At 47.2% G+C, this 20,533-nt stretch overlaps 1 protein-coding gene and 1 long non-coding RNA gene across 5 annotated transcripts in view; one reads left to right on the forward strand and one right to left on the reverse strand.

Moving 5' to 3' along the window:
- LOC132420404 (dehydrogenase/reductase SDR family member 4-like) lies at positions 1 to 11,586 on the reverse strand. 4 transcript variants are annotated; one of them, XM_060004811.1, is made up of 8 exons: positions 11,436 to 11,586; positions 10,188 to 10,365; positions 5,804 to 5,905; positions 3,483 to 3,553; positions 3,336 to 3,387; positions 2,898 to 3,032; positions 2,397 to 2,452; positions 1 to 536 (listed from the first exon to the last, which is right to left on the reverse strand). In XM_060004811.1, the coding sequence occupies exons 1-8, from the start codon at positions 11,564 to 11,566 to the stop codon at positions 422 to 424; spliced, it is 840 nt and encodes a 279-aa protein (XP_059860794.1). In that variant the 5' UTR covers positions 11,567 to 11,586; the 3' UTR covers positions 1 to 421. The 4 variants fall into 4 exon arrangements, with proteins under 4 accessions (XP_059860794.1, XP_059860796.1, XP_059860797.1 ...); XM_060004813.1 differs by having other exon boundaries at positions 11,388 to 11,513; XM_060004814.2 differs by lacking the exon at positions 11,436 to 11,586 and adding an exon at positions 11,205 to 11,311.
- LOC138413995 (uncharacterized) overlaps positions 11,247 to 20,533 on the forward strand; it is a 27,868-nt gene continuing 18,581 nt past the window's right edge. Inside the window, exons 1-2 of the long non-coding RNA XR_011246362.1 lie at positions 11,247 to 11,379; positions 15,834 to 16,012. This is a non-coding gene — a long non-coding RNA (uncharacterized lncRNA). The remainder of the gene's footprint in view (positions 11,380 to 15,833; positions 16,013 to 20,533) is intronic.

The raw sequence follows: 20,533 nt of genomic DNA on the forward strand, positions 1-20,533 counted from the left end.
TTCAAAGCATCGTGATGATCTGTATTTTATTTGGACCTCATTTGCGAGTTGTTAATTTCCAACCCTGTTCCTTCCACTCCAGGTTCCTTCTCTCCCATCTCCCTCAAATTCCTCTGATGCCCAGAAAAAAAATATTAGTCTTTGCCGCCGTAGACTAAGCCCTGTCAGCAGGCCTGCCCTGTGCTCTCAAGGGAAGTCTTTATCCAAGGCCACAGCAACAGTGAGAATCCTCATAACCACACCTTGACCCCAGAGAATGCTGGAGCTTTTCACAGGGCAGAATTGATATGGGGGGGGGGGTGGTTAGGGTGTAAGGTGAGCAGTACGCTAGGCAGAGGTGGGAAAGGCCAGTAGATGGATGCTGGAACAGGACCCAGGAGATGGAGCCCAATCTCTGTGCTGGTGGATGTTCTCCAGGTCCTCAGAGGCGGGATGGCATCCCTCCAGCCACCACCACTGTCTCCCCAGTGATATAGCTGGCGTCTTCGGAGCAAAGGAAAGATACGATGCCTGCACAGTCCTCTGGCTTGCCTATCCTGGGGAGGAGGGGAAAAAAAGAAGGGAGTAAAAATCAACCTGGGAATGAAATTTGCTTAATCAAGAAGTATCAGGTGATTTTTCAGGACCAGTGTACTGCCCATAGGGTAGGGGCAGTAATAGGGTTACCATGAATATAAGCTGTTATAGTTCAGTATAAGCATTAATACTGTACTCTGCAAAAACCACTGCACATTATATTCATATAATATATACTTTGTTTTTTAGAGAACTCAGGACATCAAAATCCAAAGTTATATAGATAACCTGGTGAGCAGCTATTTCACTCTTCAGAGAATTTGTTTCACATGTGTGCATACTATTCGAATGTCAGGGAGTCTGTGAGACGGTAAATGATTTGTTTAAAACGATTCCATTTGTACAGCTTCAATTCACAGACACCTTTTTCAGGAATCTATTTTTGTCCCTTAAAGTCATTTTGTGAGACTGTGCTAATTCTCAGTGTTTCTATCAGTGATCGCATTGTTAGGGAACACTTCAACCTAACCGCTATAGAATGCTCTAGAGGTGGGTAGAGTGGGTACCTCAAACCTAGAAGGCCTGGATTAGTGGTTCTCCATCCTAGCTGCACACTGTAGTCGTCCGAGAGGCTTAACTCTCCCCACCCCCACCCCCGCCAAAGATGCCTAGGTTCTACCTCGGACCAATTGAAAAAGAATCTCTGGGAGTGGGGTCTGAGCATCTGTGGTTTCACAAGCACCCCAGCTAACGTGCATCCAACACTGAGAAGCATGGGGCCGGATCATTCACTGCGGCTCAAGGGTGACAATACCCTGACTTATTAATGAGTTGTGAACTAGGCCAGCAGCTCATGCCTGACCTCGGAATGGCTTTGGGAGCACTTGCGGCTGTCTCCCCCCTCAAGCAGGCATTGCTGATGTGTGTCCTTGAGGAGACAAGGCGGAGGAGCTAAAGACAAGAGAGTTCCCAGAAGCCAGAAGCTGGAGAGAGGCAGGGAACTTAGAGGAAAGAGAGCCAGATGAAGGTACCTGAACAGTTCGGCCAACCCTTTGGGGAAGAGGCTAGCTTTCTTAGGCAAGGGGAGTTTGGGGACTTGGTAAAGCTCTTCATTCCTTTTATTTGGATTGTAGGATCGTTAACCTGAGCTTTGGACACATAACTTTTTATTCAAGGGGAACTAACAAAAGCATGTTTTGGTTTTGGTTTTGGTTCCTCATCCTTAGGGATGCCCAGAGGTGGAGGCAAACACCCAGGTGGAGAGAGGGGTCAGCGCCTCCCCCAGGGCTCTGCTCTGCTAAACCTGGATGCCTCTGTGTTTCGTTTTTGCAGTGGAAGCAGGCTCCTTGCACACGCCACTGTAGTGATGCTGTGTTCAAGAACTTGTGAAATCTGTGTGTTTGAAGCAGAGGAAAGCATGCCTGTGTTGTCTGCAGGACCGAGAGTCGGCAAGCCGTGGGCTGTGAGGGACCATCTTTATCCCTCCTTGCCCTCCCCTGTGACAGCCTTACCTTTTTTTTTAATTAATTAATTTAATTAATTTATTTTTGGCTGTGTTGGGTCTTTGTTGCTGTGCACGGGCTTTCTCTCCTTGCAGCAAGCGGGGGCTACTCTTTGTTGCAGTGCGCAGGCTTCTCATTGCAGTGGCTTCTCTTGTTGTGGAGCACAGGCTCTAGGTGCGTGGGTTTCAGTAGTTGTGGCATGCAGGCTCAGTAGTTGTGGCTTGCGGGCTCTAGAGTACAGGCTCAGTAGTCGTGGCGCACTGGCTTAGTTGCTCCGCAGCATGTGGGATCTTCCTGGACCAGGGCTCGAACCCGAGTCCCCTGCATTGGCAGGCGGATTCTCAACCACTGTGCCACCAGGGAAGCCCCCAGCCTTACCTTTTGATCTGCATGGTTGCTTTTAGGCTCTCCAGTGTTTCCTGGTCATCCCACAACTGCAGGAAAAAGGGAAATCTCTTCCTGTGAGGGACGGCGAGGGGAGAAACTGCCTGCTCTCACATCAATTGAAAGGGCGATGGAGAGGCACCCCCTTCACTTCCTAGACCTTCCCAGCTCCCAGTCTCTACCCTCTTCCCTCTTCTGCTCCATTCTCTTCAAGTTCTAGTGAGGCATTTTCCTGGGTCGCCCCAGGTCTCACCTACTTAAGGAGATATGAAATGGCCTGAGTGGTATCTGAATTCCTCAGTCTCACTGTGCACCTCAGGAAAGGATCATGTGGGGGTCTGGTCTGGACACATGGCTGGTATGGAGTGGGGATACGGAAAAGCGCAGAGATGGGGGGTAGAAGTGGTTGGGAGCTCAGGACCAAGGAGCTGGGCTTTTCTACCTGAGAAGATGCCTTTTAGGGTCCCAGTGGGATGCAGGACTCCCCTTCCTCACCATACGGCTGAAGCTAGTCTTGATGAGTCCAGGTGCCAGGCAGTTCACCCTAATGTTGCTTTGGGCCAGCTCTACGGCCAGGTTCTTGGTGAGGCCCAGCAAGGCTGTTTTACTAACATTGTAAGGGCCCAGGCCCTGGGGAAAGGAGAGAATGGGGTATTCTCTTCAATTCCAGTTCATTCTTGGTTCTTAACATAAGATATAAAGGGTTGTAAACAGATAATAGGGTATCTCTTGTAATGGAGGGTCCCAGTTAGAAAACTGTCTTGTGATTAAACCTCCCCTTGGTTAGTGTTTGTGGAGGCAAGGCCTCTATTTTGTTGGAAGGTACTTGGTGATGTGATTCCAAAAGGGGACACAAATGTCTTAGGGTGACTGGAAGGGTAGAAGGTACAAGATGGAGGAAGGGATAAAAGTAGCAGAAAAGGAGGTGCTTACAGGAAATGGTCTGTAGGCTCCTACGGAGGCCACGATCACCACTGAGCCGCCTCTGGAAAAAGAACAGAATGACCCTCTTCCCATGGACACCCTCCCCTCAGCCTTCATGGGGCCCATCGAACACAGGCTCCCTCTTGCTCTCTGTACCCTCGTTTCTCCATCTCTGGCACCACTGCCTTTGTGATCAGGGCTGTGGCCTTCACATTAATGTCCAGAATCTGCAATAGAGAGAAGAGGGGGAGAGGCATGAGGGAAGAGGGCGGCACAAGGCAGGGCAATGGGGAGTGAGAGTGCGGTTCCCAGGATCTGTTTGTTAGGGCTGGCAGAGATCCTAGGGGTGATCTACTTGGCCTTACAAGTGAAGAAACCGAGGCCCAGGGAGAGGTGGCTTTCCCCGGTTTATTCAGTTAGAGGATGACACATTAGGTTCGGGTGCGGAAGAATGGAGCCCGGTTCAGCTTGTTTCCTAAGTATGGTTTGACCCAGAATGGGGCTGAACTCTCAGGGCTGCCTTGGACGTGAGCTGGATTTTCGGTGTGTCTTCCAACTAGGGAGAGCCTGGAATTGGACGGCTTCCTGGACCTGCCCCGGAGTGTGCCGTGTTTCTCAGGGGAAATGTGGCCGGACCTCAGGCACTTGGGGCCGTTCCAGCACTTTTCTGGCTTCTGAGCTTAGGGAGTGAGATGCTCTTGGCCCTCCAGGATGGATTGTCTGGCTGGACATGTATTGGCAAGTGGGATCGTGAGGAGGCACTTCTGGGGGAGCTGGAACATAGTCTACAATCAAAACCCCACATGTGTAATTGAAAACAAATGCATGACCCTTGTTTACATTGTTCCAGGCACTGCTGGGATAGTCCCCTCCCATACCCCCCATGCAACTTCTTACTTAGAAAATGTTCACTCTTACAGAAAAGTTGAAATAGAAGGACAATGAATATCCAGATATCCTTTACCTACATTTACCAACGGTTCACATTTTGTACCATTTGCCCTAGCTATGTACCTATGCAGTTTTTTCCTTCCCCTTGGAAGGTAAGTTGCAGACATGCTAATGCTCTAGCCCTAAAGACTTTAGCATTATTTCCAAAGACTAAGGATGTTCTTCCACACCACCATCCATTATCACACCCTAGAAATTTAACATTGATAATCATGATTTTACCTAATATACTGTCTATAATAAAACTTCCCCAATTGTCCCCCAAATGTCCTTATTTTTTTTAAAGTCCAGGGTTCAATCAAGGATCAACCATTGCATTTAGATTTGATATACTGTGATATTAAAAAAAAAGCCAACTAAACCGTTTGCAGGGCAGAAATAGAGACACAGATGTAGAGAACAAACGTATGGACATCAAGGGGGGAAAGTGGCGGGGGGTGGTGGTGGTGGTGTGATGAATTGGGAGATTGGGATTGACATGTATACACTGATGTGTATAAAATGGATGACTAATAAGAACCTGCTGTATAAAAAAATAAAATAAAATTCAAAAAAAAGCCAACTAAAAAGAAAAATTACTAGTTTTATAACTGATTTTCATGTGGTCTCTGTTCAGACTGCTCATGAAAGATGTTTCTCTACTTTGAAGAATATCAATCAGGAACTGATTCACTGAAGAGCATTTTGGCACTTTGGTCTCTATGCCTGTGAAACACTGATAAACGAGAATAGTTTAGTATCCTTAAACTTCAGTGTTGAGAAATTATGGATGACGTCAGGGTAAAAAGCAAAACCATGGGAGATCATGAAAAATTTAGCATTTTCAAATCAGGTGGGACTATTAACCTCAGTAAAGAAAGACAAATATTTTAATTAAGGCTTTATAATTAAAGAATGTAGGTGTGTGAAATATATTATAAATATAATGTAATTGTACACATTCACATGAAAACTAATATTCTCGTTCTTGAATTTAGACATCTGGATCTCAGATGTTCTAGACATTGGAGTTAAAAAGGAAAAAGCGCAGGTCTTTTTAAAAGGCTGTATGTTATAAAGCAGCAACTTAGTTAATTTCACGAGCATTGATATTTCACTTAACTAGCAGCTATTAAAGTTTTCCAACTAATGAAAAATCATTCTGTTTTGGCAGCTGAAAAGGGGAGGGGTGGCGGGTAAGTCTGAGCGTACTAGTTATTGGCATATTAGCTGGAAATAAACCAGGAAGAAGAGCCTGGATAAGCCCACGGGGTCGGGGGTGGGGGAGATGGGGGAGGGAGGCAGAAGACGGGTTGTTAGCAAGGAGCAAATGAAGACAAAACTGGGGAGAAGCAGAAATGAAAGAGAAGGGCAGGGACAGAGGAAGCCCCCCACCCCGCCATTCGCCCTTTACCAGGTGCACTGCAGGCGTGTGGCAAATTGCAAGGATCCCTCACATTTACACTGCACTTGACAAATACATTCTAAAAGCAGACTGAGTGTGTGTCTTCTGAGGCCCACCCCCTGCTGCTCTCATCCCGTCTCACCTTGTCCCATACCTCCTCGGTGACATCCATTAAGTTTCCAAAGAAAGGCATGACGGCAGCATTGGAGACCAGGATGTCTACGCCCCCGTGAAGGTTCACAGCCTAGAGAGGAGTAAGGTCTGAGTTAGGGCTGCAGGACAGTAAGGGAAGTGCATTTATCAGTGTCGATAAAGAATTCCTTCTTAGGAACCGTTGTCAAAATGACCTCTTTTCCTTAAAACATTTTCTCTCCAAAACACCCCAAGCTCTGCTGCTAAAACATTTAAGGTCGTCTCATTTCTTTGGCAGTCTTTTCTTCCTGCCCCCACTTCTGAGGCTGTCACTGACCCTTTTTTCTTTAGACTTTCCCTTTGGGAGCTCCTTTATTCTCATGGCCTCAGCTCTCACCTCAAAGTCCATTTCTAGACCCTTCCTCTTTTTTCCCAGCCCCATTTCTCCCAGTGCTTACTGTCCAGTTCTCCTTGAATGAGTTACCATTATCTCAAACTCAGCCTGTCTACACGTACCTGAACGGAGAAACAAGTTTAAATAGACCTATAGGGACTTCCCTGGTGGCGCAGTAGTTAAGAATCTGCCTGCCAATGCAGGGAACATGGGTTTGAGCCCTGGTCTGGGAGGATCCCACATGCCGCGGAGCAGCTAAGCCCGTGTGCCACAACTACTGAGCCTGTGCTCTAGAGCCCGCGAGCCACAACTACTGAGCCCGTGTGCCACAACTACTGAAGTCCACATGCCTAGAGCCCGTGCTCTGCAACAGGAGAAGCCACCGCAATGAGAAGCCCATGCACCACAACAAAGAGTAGCCCCCACTCGCCACAACTAGAGAAAGCCCATGCAGTCACGAAGAATGAACGCAGCCAAAAAAAAAAAAAATTAGACCTATAGAAAGTTGCCACTCGGGCCTTTGAGATCACCTAGCCCAATGTCCTCATGGTGAAGGTGATGAAACTGAGGTCCAGGGAAGTTAATTTCTCAAGGTCATATAGCTCAGTAATGACATATCAGGGCCAGCTAAGAAGAGGAGGCCTGCTCATTCAGTCTCTGGGAAAGGTGAAGTGATTTGCTCAGGGCACAAGGCTAGTTAGTGGTGGCAGAACTTACACTCTAACCCAGAGCTAATTCATAAGAGTCCTTCAAAAGTGAGTCGGGGTCACTATGAAACTGGCTACCCAGGAGAGCCAGGATGGAGAGGATGCCGGCCTGGGCTTAAAGCAGTTTCACACTCGGTTATGAAGCCATTCCTCCCTTCCCCCCACCCCTTGCTTTTATTTTTTTGGCCTGGAGGCATGGAAGATTCAAGGCAGAAACTGAGATTTAAACTGGGAAAACTAAGAGAGGCAACATCTCACCTCCTTAATAAATTGTAAGTATGTGGTGAAGACACGTGCTGGAGTAACGAGTAGCCAAACAATCTGCCAACATGATGCCATGCTGCAACCAGACTTCGCATTGGCCCAGAATTGGGAATTTTGATGCCTTGGGCAAGCGGCACTAAATGGGCCCTCCACCAACTTTGTGCTTCCGGATTTGGCACACAGAGGTGTGTTATTAACAATCTGCTAGCTCCTGTTTTAACTAATTATTCTTGCTAACTAGGTGCGAAGCTCAGTTGCTTCCACACTGCTGAGGGGATGCCTGGGCTGTCAACATGTAAATTGAACAAATTTTAAAATCACATAATCTTTGCAAACCTGTATCAATAGTCTCTTGGCACTCTCTAAATTTTGATGTCCCAGCACAAAATCCCAGTCACCTGCCTTGGCTCTGTGTAAGTTTCATGATGAGGAAAACACGGTATGCATTAGAAAGTGATGTGTGCTGGGCCGTGTGCGGGTGTGTTTGGGGGTGGGGAGATAGTGGATTGCAGCAGAGCCGCCTGGAGCGCTTTCCCACTTCTGCTGTGTATCCTGTCCCCTTCTTTTTCTAGGCCTATCAGCATAGAGAGGAGGGAAGGCTGGCTTTTGCCTGAACAGAGAGAGAACACTGGAAAATCAATGGCAAAGCTACTATGACCACCCAGGTGTCTTCTAAGGCTTGCTCTAAATTGTGTGATTGCTACTCTGTGTTCTGACAGGTCCATTTTTTATTTTTTTAATAAATGTATTTCTTTTATTTATTTATTTTTGGCTTTGTTGCGTCTTCCTTGTGGTGCACGGGCGTCTCATTATGGTGGCTTCTCTTGCTGCAGAGCACAGCCTCTGGGCGTGCGGGCTCAGTAATTGTGGCCTGCGGGCTCAGTAATTGTGGCACGCGGGCTCTAGAGCGCAGGCTCAGTAGTTGTGGAGCCCCAGCTTAGTTGCACGCGGCATGTGGGATCTTCCCGGACCAGGGATTGAACCCGTGTCCCCTGCACTGGCAGGCGAATTCCCAACCACTGTTCCACCAGAGAAGCCCAGTTCTATTTTTTTTTTAAAAGTAGAATCAAGTGGAAAAGCAGCTAATCTGGTTTCGGCTCATGACACCTTTGAGAAGCTTTGAGGTGCAGATTAGGAGGCCACTGGGGAGTAACCATCCTCAGGGCAGCAGATTCCCTCATCACAGGTAGTGGCTGGCAATAGGCAGGACGCATCTCAAACTGCTAACAAGTATCCTATCATTCTCCACTCGACACTGGCCATTCAAACTACTTGAGAGTCAATTTTGATTCATCCCTCCTATTTCCTATTTCTTGACACCGGCCAGGAAAAAAAAAAAATCTTGGTTGGTTCCCACTAAACGTCTCTTGGGCGCATCTGTTCTGGTCCTACTGCCACTGCTCTTACCTAAGTGACAGCATCAGCTTCCTCCCTGATGTCCTTGGCTCAGAGTCTTCTTTTCTCCAATATATCCTTCCTCCCAGTGCCAGATTATTGTCCTTTAATAACCATTTTCACCTTGCTCAAAACCTCACATGGCTTCTTATTTCCTCCAAGAATGTCTAAACTCCTTTGGGAGGCCACAGAGGCCCCTGTCCCCCATCCTTCCCACCCGGCCCATTTCCTACCAGCCCTCTCAAGCCTGTGCTCTCTCTCTGCTGTGGGTTCACAATGCTCCCCTCTCCCCTTCCGTCCCTGCTTGGCTGTCTGCTCATTTTGCAGGGTCATCTGGAATCCTGGCCCTATGCCATCTGCCCAGCCCCACGCACTCTTCAAGGTCTAGTTCAAACCCCGCTTCTGGGCCAGAGCTGCAGGATGGGTAAAGTGGACCTGGTGAGGGTCCAGAGGTCATTTTCCCAGCAGGATTTTGACACTAAGTGGCCACATACATTTCATACAGCTAGTCCCTAGTTGGCCCAGGATCCCAGGTGGCTCCCTCACCCTGAGGATCAAGGTCTCAATCTCAGGCTCTGTCCAGCTGCCTATGCCAGGCAAGGTGGCTTTCTTGGACCCCCAGTTGGCTCTCTCCAGTGCACATCTGAGCATTTGCCAAATGACTCCTGACAAATGGAATAACCTTATGCTGTCTACTACACCACCACCTAACATCATTTCATGTCCTCCTTGTCTAAGATTACCCAAATTATTTCACCATCTTTCATTCTGTTAGCACAATATCCTTTGCTTTCCATTCTCGGGCAGATTCTCCCTTTTACTCCAAGAAGTAAAGGGTGTGCCCTGAGCCTAGGGAAGAGCAGCCTCCTTTGCAAAATGTTCATATTTTCTTGCGCAGCTGGAAGACTGGTGCCAAGCACCAGCTCTGACACTGGCTTAGACACTGTCTCTGAGGCTAAAGTCCAAGTGGGCACCTAACGCCTGACCTGATGGGGAAATGCCTGGTAGTCTGTAGGTAGCTTGGCAATTCTGGGTTGGCTCACAGCTCTTCTCTTACTAACTGTGGGACCTTGTGATGTTGATCCAGCTTTCTGAACCAGTCTTTAAACAGGGAGACTAATCCTGGCCTTGCTTGGGTTGTTGTTTGGAGAGAACCTGCAAAAGGCTCAAAACAAAGTGCATGGCACACAGTAGGTGGTTGAAACCTGATGGGCTGCCTCCTGTAGGTTCCCGGAAACTCGACTTTATAAGCTGAAAAACAGGGATTGATTGTTTATTAGCTCAGAGTGGGAATACCTATTTTGCAATTGTATTTACCCTTTTTATCTGCCCAATTAGATTGGAAAGCCAGGACCAGCTGTTTTTTTTGGGGGGGTGCCCCAAGGTACAATGCAGGGTTGAAACAGTAGCGTGTTTTTTTGATTCTCTGACTGAGATGGGATGATTCTCGGAGGCAGGACAGAAAGGCACACAATAAAAATGTGTTGGTGGACTGGAGTGGGTATGCAGATCGCACTGGTGTGTTTTAGTTAACAGTGCTGGCTTGGATTACACCCGTGTTGTCCAGGAAAGCCTGCTCAGGCTGGCTCCCTTCTGCTACCTCCTGGCTCTGCGCCCATATCCTTGCTGCTCACCGTGGCTACCAGCCGCTCTCGGTCTTCGCCCTTCCCCACATGGCACACGGTGCCCATCACACTCAGCCCCTCCCCGTGCAGCATTGCCACTGCCCGATCCACGTTCTTCTGCTTCCGGCTGCTGACCACCACGTGGGCCCCATCCTGGGCCAGACGCCGGGCGATGGCGAAACCGATCCTGTGGGCAGAGAGAGATAAGGACTTTTAAGTTGGTACAGGAAAAGAGCGTGAGAGCGTGGGCTCCTGAATCAGACTGCCTGGGCTTTGAATTCCAGCTTTCTCTCTGTAGGACCCCCATGTGTTACATAGGGTTAATGACACAGCCATTACCATACAGATGGACATGCTTAGCATATTTTTGGCACTGGTTTACTTATTTTTCTTATGGTTTTGGCCTTCAGTCTAGGTTCCCAGGAAGTGATATCACCTTCCACAGGTGCCACCACGGGTCACAGTCCCCATACCCTGTAGGGACTGAGGAGAGAGAGATGAGCTAGGGGTATAACAAGCAGCAGCTATTTCCGTGACTGGAGGGTCTCAGGTACATGTGAAACTGGGGGTCTCTGGTTACAAACGTAAATTTTTTACATACTCCCCTGGGAGAAAGGGTTACACATTTTGCATTTAGCCATTAGCATTTCCCATTCACTTGCATTTTAGATTTGTGAAGAGCTGGCATCTAGCAGGGCTCTGTGGGAGTGAGAAACAGGGTAGACAACAGTGGTTGGTGAGACACGGGCTGGGCAAGAGAGGCCAAAATGTACTGAACTAAACAAGAATGTGGACACAGGGCTTTTGTGTCCCCTCTAGGTCAGGGGCGCAGTTCTATGAGACTAGTGGGGTGCCAAAATGGGGTGTCTGGAACATTTCCACCGTCGGTGCCGGCAGTGGATAGGATTTTTGGAATCTGGACTGTCTTGGATTTCCGGCGTCTGGTCTTCCCAGACTCTAGGTGGGGCTAGTTGACCCGGGCAGCCCAGAACCCTGGGAGGTGGGATTGACGGGGGCGGGCAGCACCCAGGTGGAACAGTCGAGCCAGAGGCAGCAGTGACAAGAGGGCCGGCAATTGCAAGGTTAGGGGGGAGGCGATTCCGAGGGGACTGCAGGCCAACCACGTAGTTCCTTTCTTCCCGGCCCGACTCTGGCCACACGTGACGCCTGAAGATGGGGCACGGGAGGCCAAGGACAAGGGGTTAGTACCTGTTTGCAGACAGCGGGGGCCTCCGAGACTCGGGCTCGGGCACTCACCCGTCAGTGGAGGCCGTTACTAGGGCCACCTTATTCTCAAGCGGGTTCCGGCGCGCCACCGCGGAGCTGGCCATCCGCACGGACTTCCACGTCCGCGCACAGGGACGCAACAGTAGCCCTGCCTTTTGCATAGAGGCGGCCGGTTCAGGGTTCTGCGCCGCCTAGGGGAAGTGACAGGGGGGCGGGGCGAGGGGCGGGGTGAGGGGCAGGGCGAGGGGCGAGCCACCTTCCCGCCCGGCTGCCCGCTCGGAAGCGGGCAGATCCCCTCCCCGCTCCCAGCTCCCCACCAGTTCTAGAGCGGGACAGCTCGTCCCGCTTCGCGCGGGCCCTTGGCGCAGGGAGCCGGCTGTGGCCGCGGCGCCCCTCAGTCCCCTGCTCGGCCCGGCCGGCCGGTGTGGGACGGTTCCGTCGGTTCCGGTTCCCTGTAGGGCTGCTCCCGCCTCCGGGAGTCCGTTAGACTTCCCTGTCCTCCCGCCCCTCCTTCCACATCTGCTTGCCCACGTCTTTTCTTGGGGGAGAGGGGACTTTGAGTTGGTTGCTTTTCCTTCCCAGAACCTCAAGATGGACTTTGTTTTCCAAGAAAGTCTGGGTCCACATTTGTGACAGCCCACAGGAGGGCAAATATTTTGAGATTGCCCATGGGGGTGAGACCCGTAGCCCCCATGGAGCCCACCACGTGCGGGTCTCAGGTGAGGCTGCAGGAGCCTGGGAGAGACACGAAGAGGGGAGCAGCTGGGTAGGCCTGCCCTGCCCTTCACTCTGGCTCAAGTTCTCCTCCATCCCCACAGGCCTGGAGGGCAGATTCTGATCACCAGTGGTAACCAGGTGCAGAATTAAAGATCCTGACAGGACAGGATCTCTTATACCCTCCACTGCAAGAGGACTTCTCCATTTTCAGGCCTCAGTGGTAGCAAGGAGGCTAGAGAGTCCCCCAACAAGTGGTGGAAATTCGGAGAACTCAGGAGCACTCAAGTTCTCAATAATCACTATGTCCCCAGGTCTTAGCCTCCATTCTAGTTCAGTAAATATTTGTTGAATGTAAAAGCACTTTATAAACTGTAAACTACTAAACACATAAGTAATTATTGCCACCATAAAGTAATTATTATGTGCGCCACAGGCCAGGCTCTTCGTTTGTAAACTGAGGGTGCTGGAGTAGATAATGGATAAGGTCCTCTCCAGCTATAAATTCTGTGTCCGAGACTTCAGTCTCCGCTTCTGCCAAGTGGGCTGGAATGATCTCCCTCCTGGGTTTCTGGGAGAACTAATAAATCTGTATGGCTTACGATACACTGTAGAAAGGCCCCGACAGACCCAGTGTCAGCATCGGAATTGGTTTAACCCAGTGGCCTCCAAATGCCAGCCTGAGAAGTTGTGCAGATCCATGGCAAAGTTTTCACTAGTTCAAGGCAAAAAGAGAAAAGGACAATATAGCGTTTCATAAATCTAAGCTTATTTAACTTAACAGGTAGTCCTTTATTTTGGGATATGCTTTTGCGCCTTTTTAATTTTTTTGGTGTTAGTCTTTTTGTTAAGAGAAGATGATGAAAGCAGATGGGTAGGTTGAGAAAAGTGTTGTTAGTTGGTGAAATCACCAGTCTCACAACCCGATGTCAGTCCCTACAATTAGAGGAGAGAGAATCCTGGTTTGTGAAATTCAGTTCTGGGGATCGCTGCTTAATGAAATTCATACTTGCTAAAGATTTGTTTAGTATACGTGTAAGTCAACTGAGCAGCCGAAAAGGATTTCAGCATTCAAAAGGGGGTGTATGAGCAGCGAATGATATAACAAGCATGCACTGGATCTATAGTTTATTCCTCAAACTAGATGTTACAGCTGTGGTACTCAGCTCATCCTGATGAGATAAGAGAGCTTGAGTCTAATTTTCCCCATGTCTGGGGAAAACTGGCTCTCTGACTGGTGCCCCTCAGTCTGAACCTCATGAATTATTGACAACAGAGGCTGGATAGCATGACACTCCTCTTCTTCCTGACCTGTTCAGAGCTAATGCACTGTGGGAACCCTTCCCAGTGCTCTGCACCTGCCTGTGGGGCTGGGGGAGGGGATGTAGGCGGCCTGGAGCAGAGCCTCTCAGGGTTTTAGTTCAAAGGGACAGGCCTGCAGGACGTATTTGATCTCTCTTCACCTCCTGTCCAGAGGTGGGCAGCCAGATCCAGGGTTTGAGGTTGGCAGTGGGAGGCTGAGGGAGGCCACACCCCAAAGAGCAAAGGGTTTGGGGAAAATAGAATTCTGGCCTGTGAGCTCGTGAACATCACATGGCCCCTCCCTGTCTGGGCGGGGTTGATATTTGGCCTCCAGCACCATTTCTTTTGGGAGAACACAGGGGACATGAGGGAGGGGATCTGTGAACAGAAAAGGGTAGAGGGAAGGCAAGAAGAGTGGGAGTCTCCAGCTCCGACTACACATCAAGCTGGTTTGTTGGAGATGAGGGTAGGAAATCTTTGGGGGAAATACATATGTGTGTAGGAGTCTCTTTGAAATGGGGATTTTAATAGGTAATGGGATTGTTCTTGTATGGAGGTGGTACCATCTGCAGATCTTGAGGAAATGCCTCCATGATTGAGGACTACACTCCCATCTTCTGCAAGGGCTGTGTTGACTTAAAAAAAAAAGCACAACATGAGAGTTGCGAGTTAAGTTTTATTTGGGGCAAAATGAGGACTGCAGCCCAGGAGACAGAGTTTCAGATAGCTCTGAGAAACTGCTCCAAGGAGGCGAGTGGAGGAGCCAGGATATATAGGAGTTCTGCAACAAAAGGCAGGTAGTCGGGAATGTCAAAGGATTATTGTTAATTAAAGAAAACCAGATATCTCAAGTTAAGTAATTTAGCGCTTTTCTATGTATGGGAAGATGCAAGAGTCTGGGCTCACTGAAATCATTCCTTTGATATGCACCTCAGCTATCTGGGGCCGGTATCCTGTGTTTTCATATCTTGAGTTTCCTCAGGTCTCAGCATAGGGAGTGGCTGCGGTCTGTTGGCTGCTAGATGGTATTCTTTTCAGCCCTGAGTTTCCTCAGGGCTCACCGGCTCCTGTTGGAGGGTTACAATCGTTGATGACTGTGACATCCTCTGTTTACTGATATGGCAGGAAATATTCCATATATAAATATTCCATTCCATTTATAAATATTCCATTTATCAGCTGACTGCAGTCTGGAAGGAAATTCACCTGGGTTGGAATTTAAGTCTTGCATCTTGCAACAGCCATTCCACATTAGTCATTGACTCATGCAATATTGACACAAGTCAGGCTTGGGTGGTGTAGGAGGGCTGTGTGATAACAACGACTTTTATTGAATACTTACTAAGTGCCGACAACTGTTGGGTGATTTTTATAAATTTTATTGAATGTGTCTAATCCAGTGAGGTAGGCAGTTTTATTTCTATATATGAAATCAAAGTGAGTTATGACAGCCTGACCTGCTGTCAATGTTGAATAGCTACTTTTAATTTTTCTGACGTTGTTAGAGAATGACAGTTTTCTTGGAAATTAATTTTCTCTTAATTGGAATTTTACTTTCTGCCTCAATTCATTTTTGTTTTAATCATTTTTTAAATTACAAAAATAACACATGTTCACAATTTTTAAAAGAGACACAAGGTTATAGAGTGAAAAGTAAAAAAGTAACTCTTCCCTATGCTTCCTTTACCTGCTCCCCATATAGCTCTTGGTCTTGTGTATCATCCTTCCAGAAGTTTCCTATGCATTTACATACATATTTTCCGTTTAAAATGTTTCCCATGAATGGAATGACACTATACATAATGTCCTTCAAATTGCTTGTTTCTTTTCTTTCTTCCTTTTCCCCACTTCTCTCTTTCATTTCTTAAAATACATTCTTGGAGAGTGTTCTGAGTCGTACACAATAGATCACCTTTATTCTCTCTCTCCCTTTTAAAAATAGCTGTACAGTATTCCATTGTGTGGATATTCCATAATTTATTTAGCCAGTCTCCCACCGAAGAACGTTTAAGTAGCTTCCAGTGTTTTGCCATTTCAAACAACGCTACAATGAACAACCTTGGATGGATATATATATATATATATATATATATATATATATATATATATATATTCTTTTTTTTCCAGTGCGCAGTCCTCTCACTCCTTCTAGAAAGGACTCACTCTGGCTGCTGGGAGTCTGATTAGCTGTCAGCTGCCAGCTGGCAGTTAACTCCTTCCAAGGGTGGCCCCAGCCAGTGACTGAGCAGGATGGTGGTACAAGAACCTCACCACTTCTGCCTAACATGGGGCTCCTCTAAGGGGCCATCTTTGCTTTGGAGCTTCCTATTGGGCTGGCGTTGGTCAGATCTGCATCTCAGGGTCTCACGGATCCTCCTTCTCAATCCTGCTTCCTCCCTTTTCCTTTCACAGATGTTACTCCTGAAACCATGCACCTCAGATTGGGACTTGAACCCACGTGGCAGGGACTCAAACCCGGCCAAAACCCACGGTCTTCCAACTGACATCACACACCTGGTTTCAGGACTTAATGAAGCTCAGGTTCTTGATGTCTCATCGCAGAAAGAATTCAGTGAGAGACAAAGTGACAGGTAAGAAGTGGATTTATTTAGAGAGAAACACACTCCACAGACAGAGTGTGGGCCATCTCAGAAGGTGAGAAAGGCACCAGGTATGGGGTTGTCAGTTTTTATAGGGGTGGGTAATTTCATAGGCTAATGAGTGGGAGGAGTATTCCAACTCTTTGGGGAAGGGGCGGGGATTTCCAGGAATTGGGCCACCGCCCACTTTTTAATCGTTATGGACAGTCTGGAACTGTCATGGCGCCTGTGGGTGTGTCATTTAGCTTGCTGATGTGTTACAGTGAGCGTATACTGAGGCTCAAGGTCTAGTGGAAGTTGACTTGTCTGCCATCTTGGGCCCACTTGGTTCTAATCAGGTTATGTCATGCCCTTGGGCTATGTCATTCTTTCAAAGGTTGTGTTCTGTCCCCCTCCCTCTTGTTTCACTCCGACTAAACACTTTGGTCTCCTAATTCCATCTGAAACCGATAGGTGCCGTGCTGGGGGGCCTCCAAGGTGTTCCAGTCCTTTATGTCTCAACGCAGAAAGAAGCCAGAGGGAAAGTGATAGATAAGAAGTGATTTATTAGAATAGATGCTTGTGAGGTTTACAAGTGGGTGGGCAAGAGGTGCTGCCCGAGAACTTAGTGGGGTACAGTTTTAAAATCAAAGGAAAAGTGGGGAGGGAGAAAAGACCACCTTCTTCCTCATTCTTTTTTTAAACATCTTTATTGGGGTATAATTGCTTTACAATGGTGTGTTAGTTTCTGCTTTATAACAAAGTGAATCAGTTATACATATACATATGTTCCCATATCTCTTCCCTCTTGCGTCTCCCTCCCCTTCCTCATTCTTAAGTAGACGTCATGCTTCCATCATCAGCTCCTCCTCCAGGTTGGGCAGGGGAGTTTTCTTGTCCCTACATGGTCAAGTTAGGACTATCATGGCACTATGAAAAAATTATTTTAGGTCTCAGTACAATGAGAGACTTTCACTTTGAAATGTCACCTTTCCATAAATTATTGCTTTTTATGTGTACAGAGAACATGTCTTAAGGGTCATTAACTTACTGAGCTCACTGGGCAGGATGTGGGTCTCATGCCACCATTGTTTTATTGTTTTGGGGTATGTCTTGTGCTTCTGTTGCATGGTTTTGTTGTTAAGCAAGCCTGTTTGGCTTTGTGGTTAAGCAAATCTGCTGTCTTGAGTAATCATTAATTTACAGGGGTGTCCCATACTTTTTTCTGCTTACAATCCCCTAGTGAGATTAACTATTTAATTGCCTACTTTGTCACTTTACTCTATCCCAATCACAACCAGGCATCTGCTTTGCTGGGGACTCACAGTTTCTTTCCTTCAGAATCTTTCCAGTGTACACCCCCACTCTCAACATACAGGGGATGTTCTCCTAGAGGATCTGTCCCTTCCCCCCAAATCAGAGCATCAGTGCGCTCTGAAGCAAGAATCCTCTGTAACTGCAGTTCCTGCCCGTTTAAATTTTTCTGTGGGGGCTTGAGTAGAAAATTGCAGGGTGAGCTTTGGCAGTGTCAGGCCAGCACAATAGTGCAAGGCCAGTCCCGGAGCTCCACATGCTTTCCTTGAGATCTCTCCGCTGGTATGAGATGAAGAAATGTTCCCTGCCCGCCCCCCACCCCTGAAGTATTTCATTTTCCTGTAAATTTCTGGATCAACTGAACACACACACACACACACACACACACACACACACACACACACACACACACACACACACACACACCTTCCAAGAACCATCAACAATTCCTAGGGACAAGGCAGTCTAAATCCACAAAAGAAAATGAACCATTTCCCTAGAGGTGCCAGCCTGCCCTCTCTGGAGATAACGTTTGCCATTATTATGCAAAGCAGTTTCACTTACCCTGTCCTGCTTTTAGAGCAGCATAAGAGGCCTGTGGTATGAAATGAATAAGGCCTACCACAAACCTTGCTGAAAGAAAGGACAGAGCAATCTACTTCTGAGGGCTCTCTCTTTGTTGGGCCAGATCAAATTCTTGAGCAGCATGCATTCTTTTTAATCTCTGCAAAGGAAGTAGGGGTACTTTAAGAATTTCTTCTCCTTCTGTCTCAAGCAAACCCTTAGGAGTGAAGGGGGTGGGTAGGTTTGTCCTTCTAATTACATATGCTTTTCTCACTCATTTTGAATTTAATGACAAAGGGACTGTTCTTACCTTTTGATATTTTGTAAAAAAAACCAAGGAATCACACAATACACACTTTCTGCACCTTTTTTTTAAACTTTTTATTTTGAAGTAATTATAGTCTCACAGTAATTATAAACTCAAAAGTAATACATAGAGTCCCTATGTACCCTTCCCCCAACTTCCCCCATGGTGACATCTTACAGTGGGAACATCTGTAGTACAATGTCAAGACCAGGACACTGGCATTGGTGCAATGCTGTTAACTAGACTATAGACTTTACTTGGTGTCCATCATTTTTTATGGGCACTCATTTGTGTGTGTCAGTGCATGAATGTTCCGTAGCTTATTGGCATGTGTTGGAGATATTTTTTTTTAAATTTTTATTATTATTATTTTTAATTTAATTTTTTTTTTTTTGGCTGTGTTGGGTCTTCATTGCTGCGCGCAGGCTTTCTCTAGTTGCGGTGAGCGGGGGCTAATCTTCGTTGTGGTGCACGGGCTTCTCATTGTAGTGGCTTCTCTTTGTTGTGGAGCATGGGCTCTAGGCATGTGGGCTTCAGTAGTTGTGGCACGTGGGCTCAGTAGTTGTGGCTCGCAGGCTCTGTAGTTGTGTTGCACAGGCTTAGCTGCTCCGTGGCATGTGGGATCCTCCAGGACCAGGGATCGAAGCCATGTCCCCTGTATTGGCAGGGGATTCTTAACCACTGCGCTACCAGGGAAGTCCCTGTGTTGGAGATCTTTGACCAGCAGTTCATACTTCATCATTATTCCTTCTTTCATTATCTGGATAGACAATCATTTATCAGTTACCCACTGAAGCCCACTTCAGTTGTTTATGCCTTTTCTCTGTCGACTTAAGAAATATTGCACAACGTGAGAGTTGCGAGCTAAGTTTTATTGGGGGCAAAATGAGGACTGGGAGAGAGTCCTCAGATAGCTCTGAGAAACTGCTCCAAGGAGGTAGGGGGCAAGTCAGTATATATGTGATTGTGGTGAAGGGGGAAGACATGCAATCAAGCACTTTTTTTTTTTTTTTTGCGGTACGCGGGCCTCTCACTGTTGTGGCCTCTCCCGTTGCGGAGCACAGGCGCCGGACGCGCAGGCTCAGCGGCCATGGCTCACGGGCCCAGCTGCTCCGTGGCATGTGGGATCTTCCTGGACCGGGGCACGAGTCCGTGTCCCCTGCATCGGCAGGCGGACTCTCAACCACTGCGCCACCAGGGAAGCCCCAAGCACGTATTTTTTGTAGAAGTTTTCTGCTAGTCGCGTGAAGGTTACTGCTAGTCATGAGGAGCAGACGTCACCATGAAGGATTTTAGTGTTTTTCTAGGTATGATGAGATACAAAAATTAAGCTCATAAAATCAGCTCCTGAAAATATTTAACGATCTGAAGACCTGTTCTGCCAGTTTTTCCCAGAGCACAGAGGGCCTCATCTCTGCTCTCCACGCTCCACACTTTTCAGGGGGTGTTGAAAGTCAGCAGCTGCAGCAGCGCATGATTAATCCTTGTAGAGGTAGATGGCGAGTGCCCATGGTGAGTGGCAATTGTAGTTGACATCGCCCATAAATATGATGTTGCAATAGCATCTTTGTTCACTTAAGTAGGATAACTTGTCTGTATGGGCCCAAGTAAATAGTTGAAGCAATAGGGCAGAGGGTATGTGCCTTTGACATTTTGAGAGAAATTGCCAATTGCCCTCCAGACAAACTGTGCCCTATTCCAGTCTCAGACACCCTTCCTGAGAAGGCAGTTCTGTGTGATGGTATCCATTTCATCCCACCCTCAGAGCACTCAGTTTCACCAAACATTTTAACTTTTGCCAATCTGGGCGAAAAAACTATTTTTGATTTATATTTCTTTATTAAGATTACTTTTTCATATGTTTACAGGTATTTGTATTTCTTGTTTCGTAAACTACTTGTTCATGTCCTTTGTCCACTTTTATTGTTTTCTTATTTATTCTTATAAACCCTTCATGAAAGGAAATTAACCATGTGACTGTCACGTATGGCAAATATTTTTCCCAGTTTGACTTTGGAGTTTATGTCTTTAATGTCATGTAGATGTTTTAAATCTTTACGGAATCAAACTTATTTGTCTTTTCTCTTATGGCTTCTGAGTTTTATGTCATGCTTAGAAAGGCCTTTCTTACTCCAAAAATATAAAAAATTCACTCATGTTTTCCTATAGTTATTCAATGTGGGTTTTGTGTGTGTGTGTGAGTGTGTGTCTGTTAAAATCTTTGGGCCACATCTGATATCTGCTCTTGTATGGGAAATGAGGTGGAGATCCAGGTTAATTTTTTTTTTCCTAAAGGGTTAATCAGTTATCTCAGCACTGTTTGCATTATCCCTCTATGCCTTGATTAT

Source organism: Delphinus delphis, chromosome 2 (genome assembly GCF_949987515.2).
Source record: "Delphinus delphis chromosome 2, mDelDel1.2, whole genome shotgun sequence".
In the NCBI taxonomy this organism is placed as follows: Eukaryota; Metazoa; Chordata; class Mammalia; order Artiodactyla; family Delphinidae; genus Delphinus; species Delphinus delphis.

Excerpts from the sequence above, each read along its gene's own strand:
- LOC132420404 (XM_060004811.1), bottom strand. The coding sequence starts at position 11,566 with ATGCAAAAGGCAGGGCTACTGTTGCGTCCCTGTGCGCGGACGTGGAAG. Across the intron at positions 5,906-10,187 it reads GAGAGCGGCTGGTAGCCACG|GCTGTGAACCTTCACGGGGG; the intron begins GTGAGCAGCAAG and ends ACTCCTCTCTAG. Across the intron at positions 537-2,396 it reads GCAACCATGCAGATCAAAAG|GATAGGCAAGCCAGAGGACT; the intron begins GTAAGGCTGGGG and ends CCTCCTCCCCAG.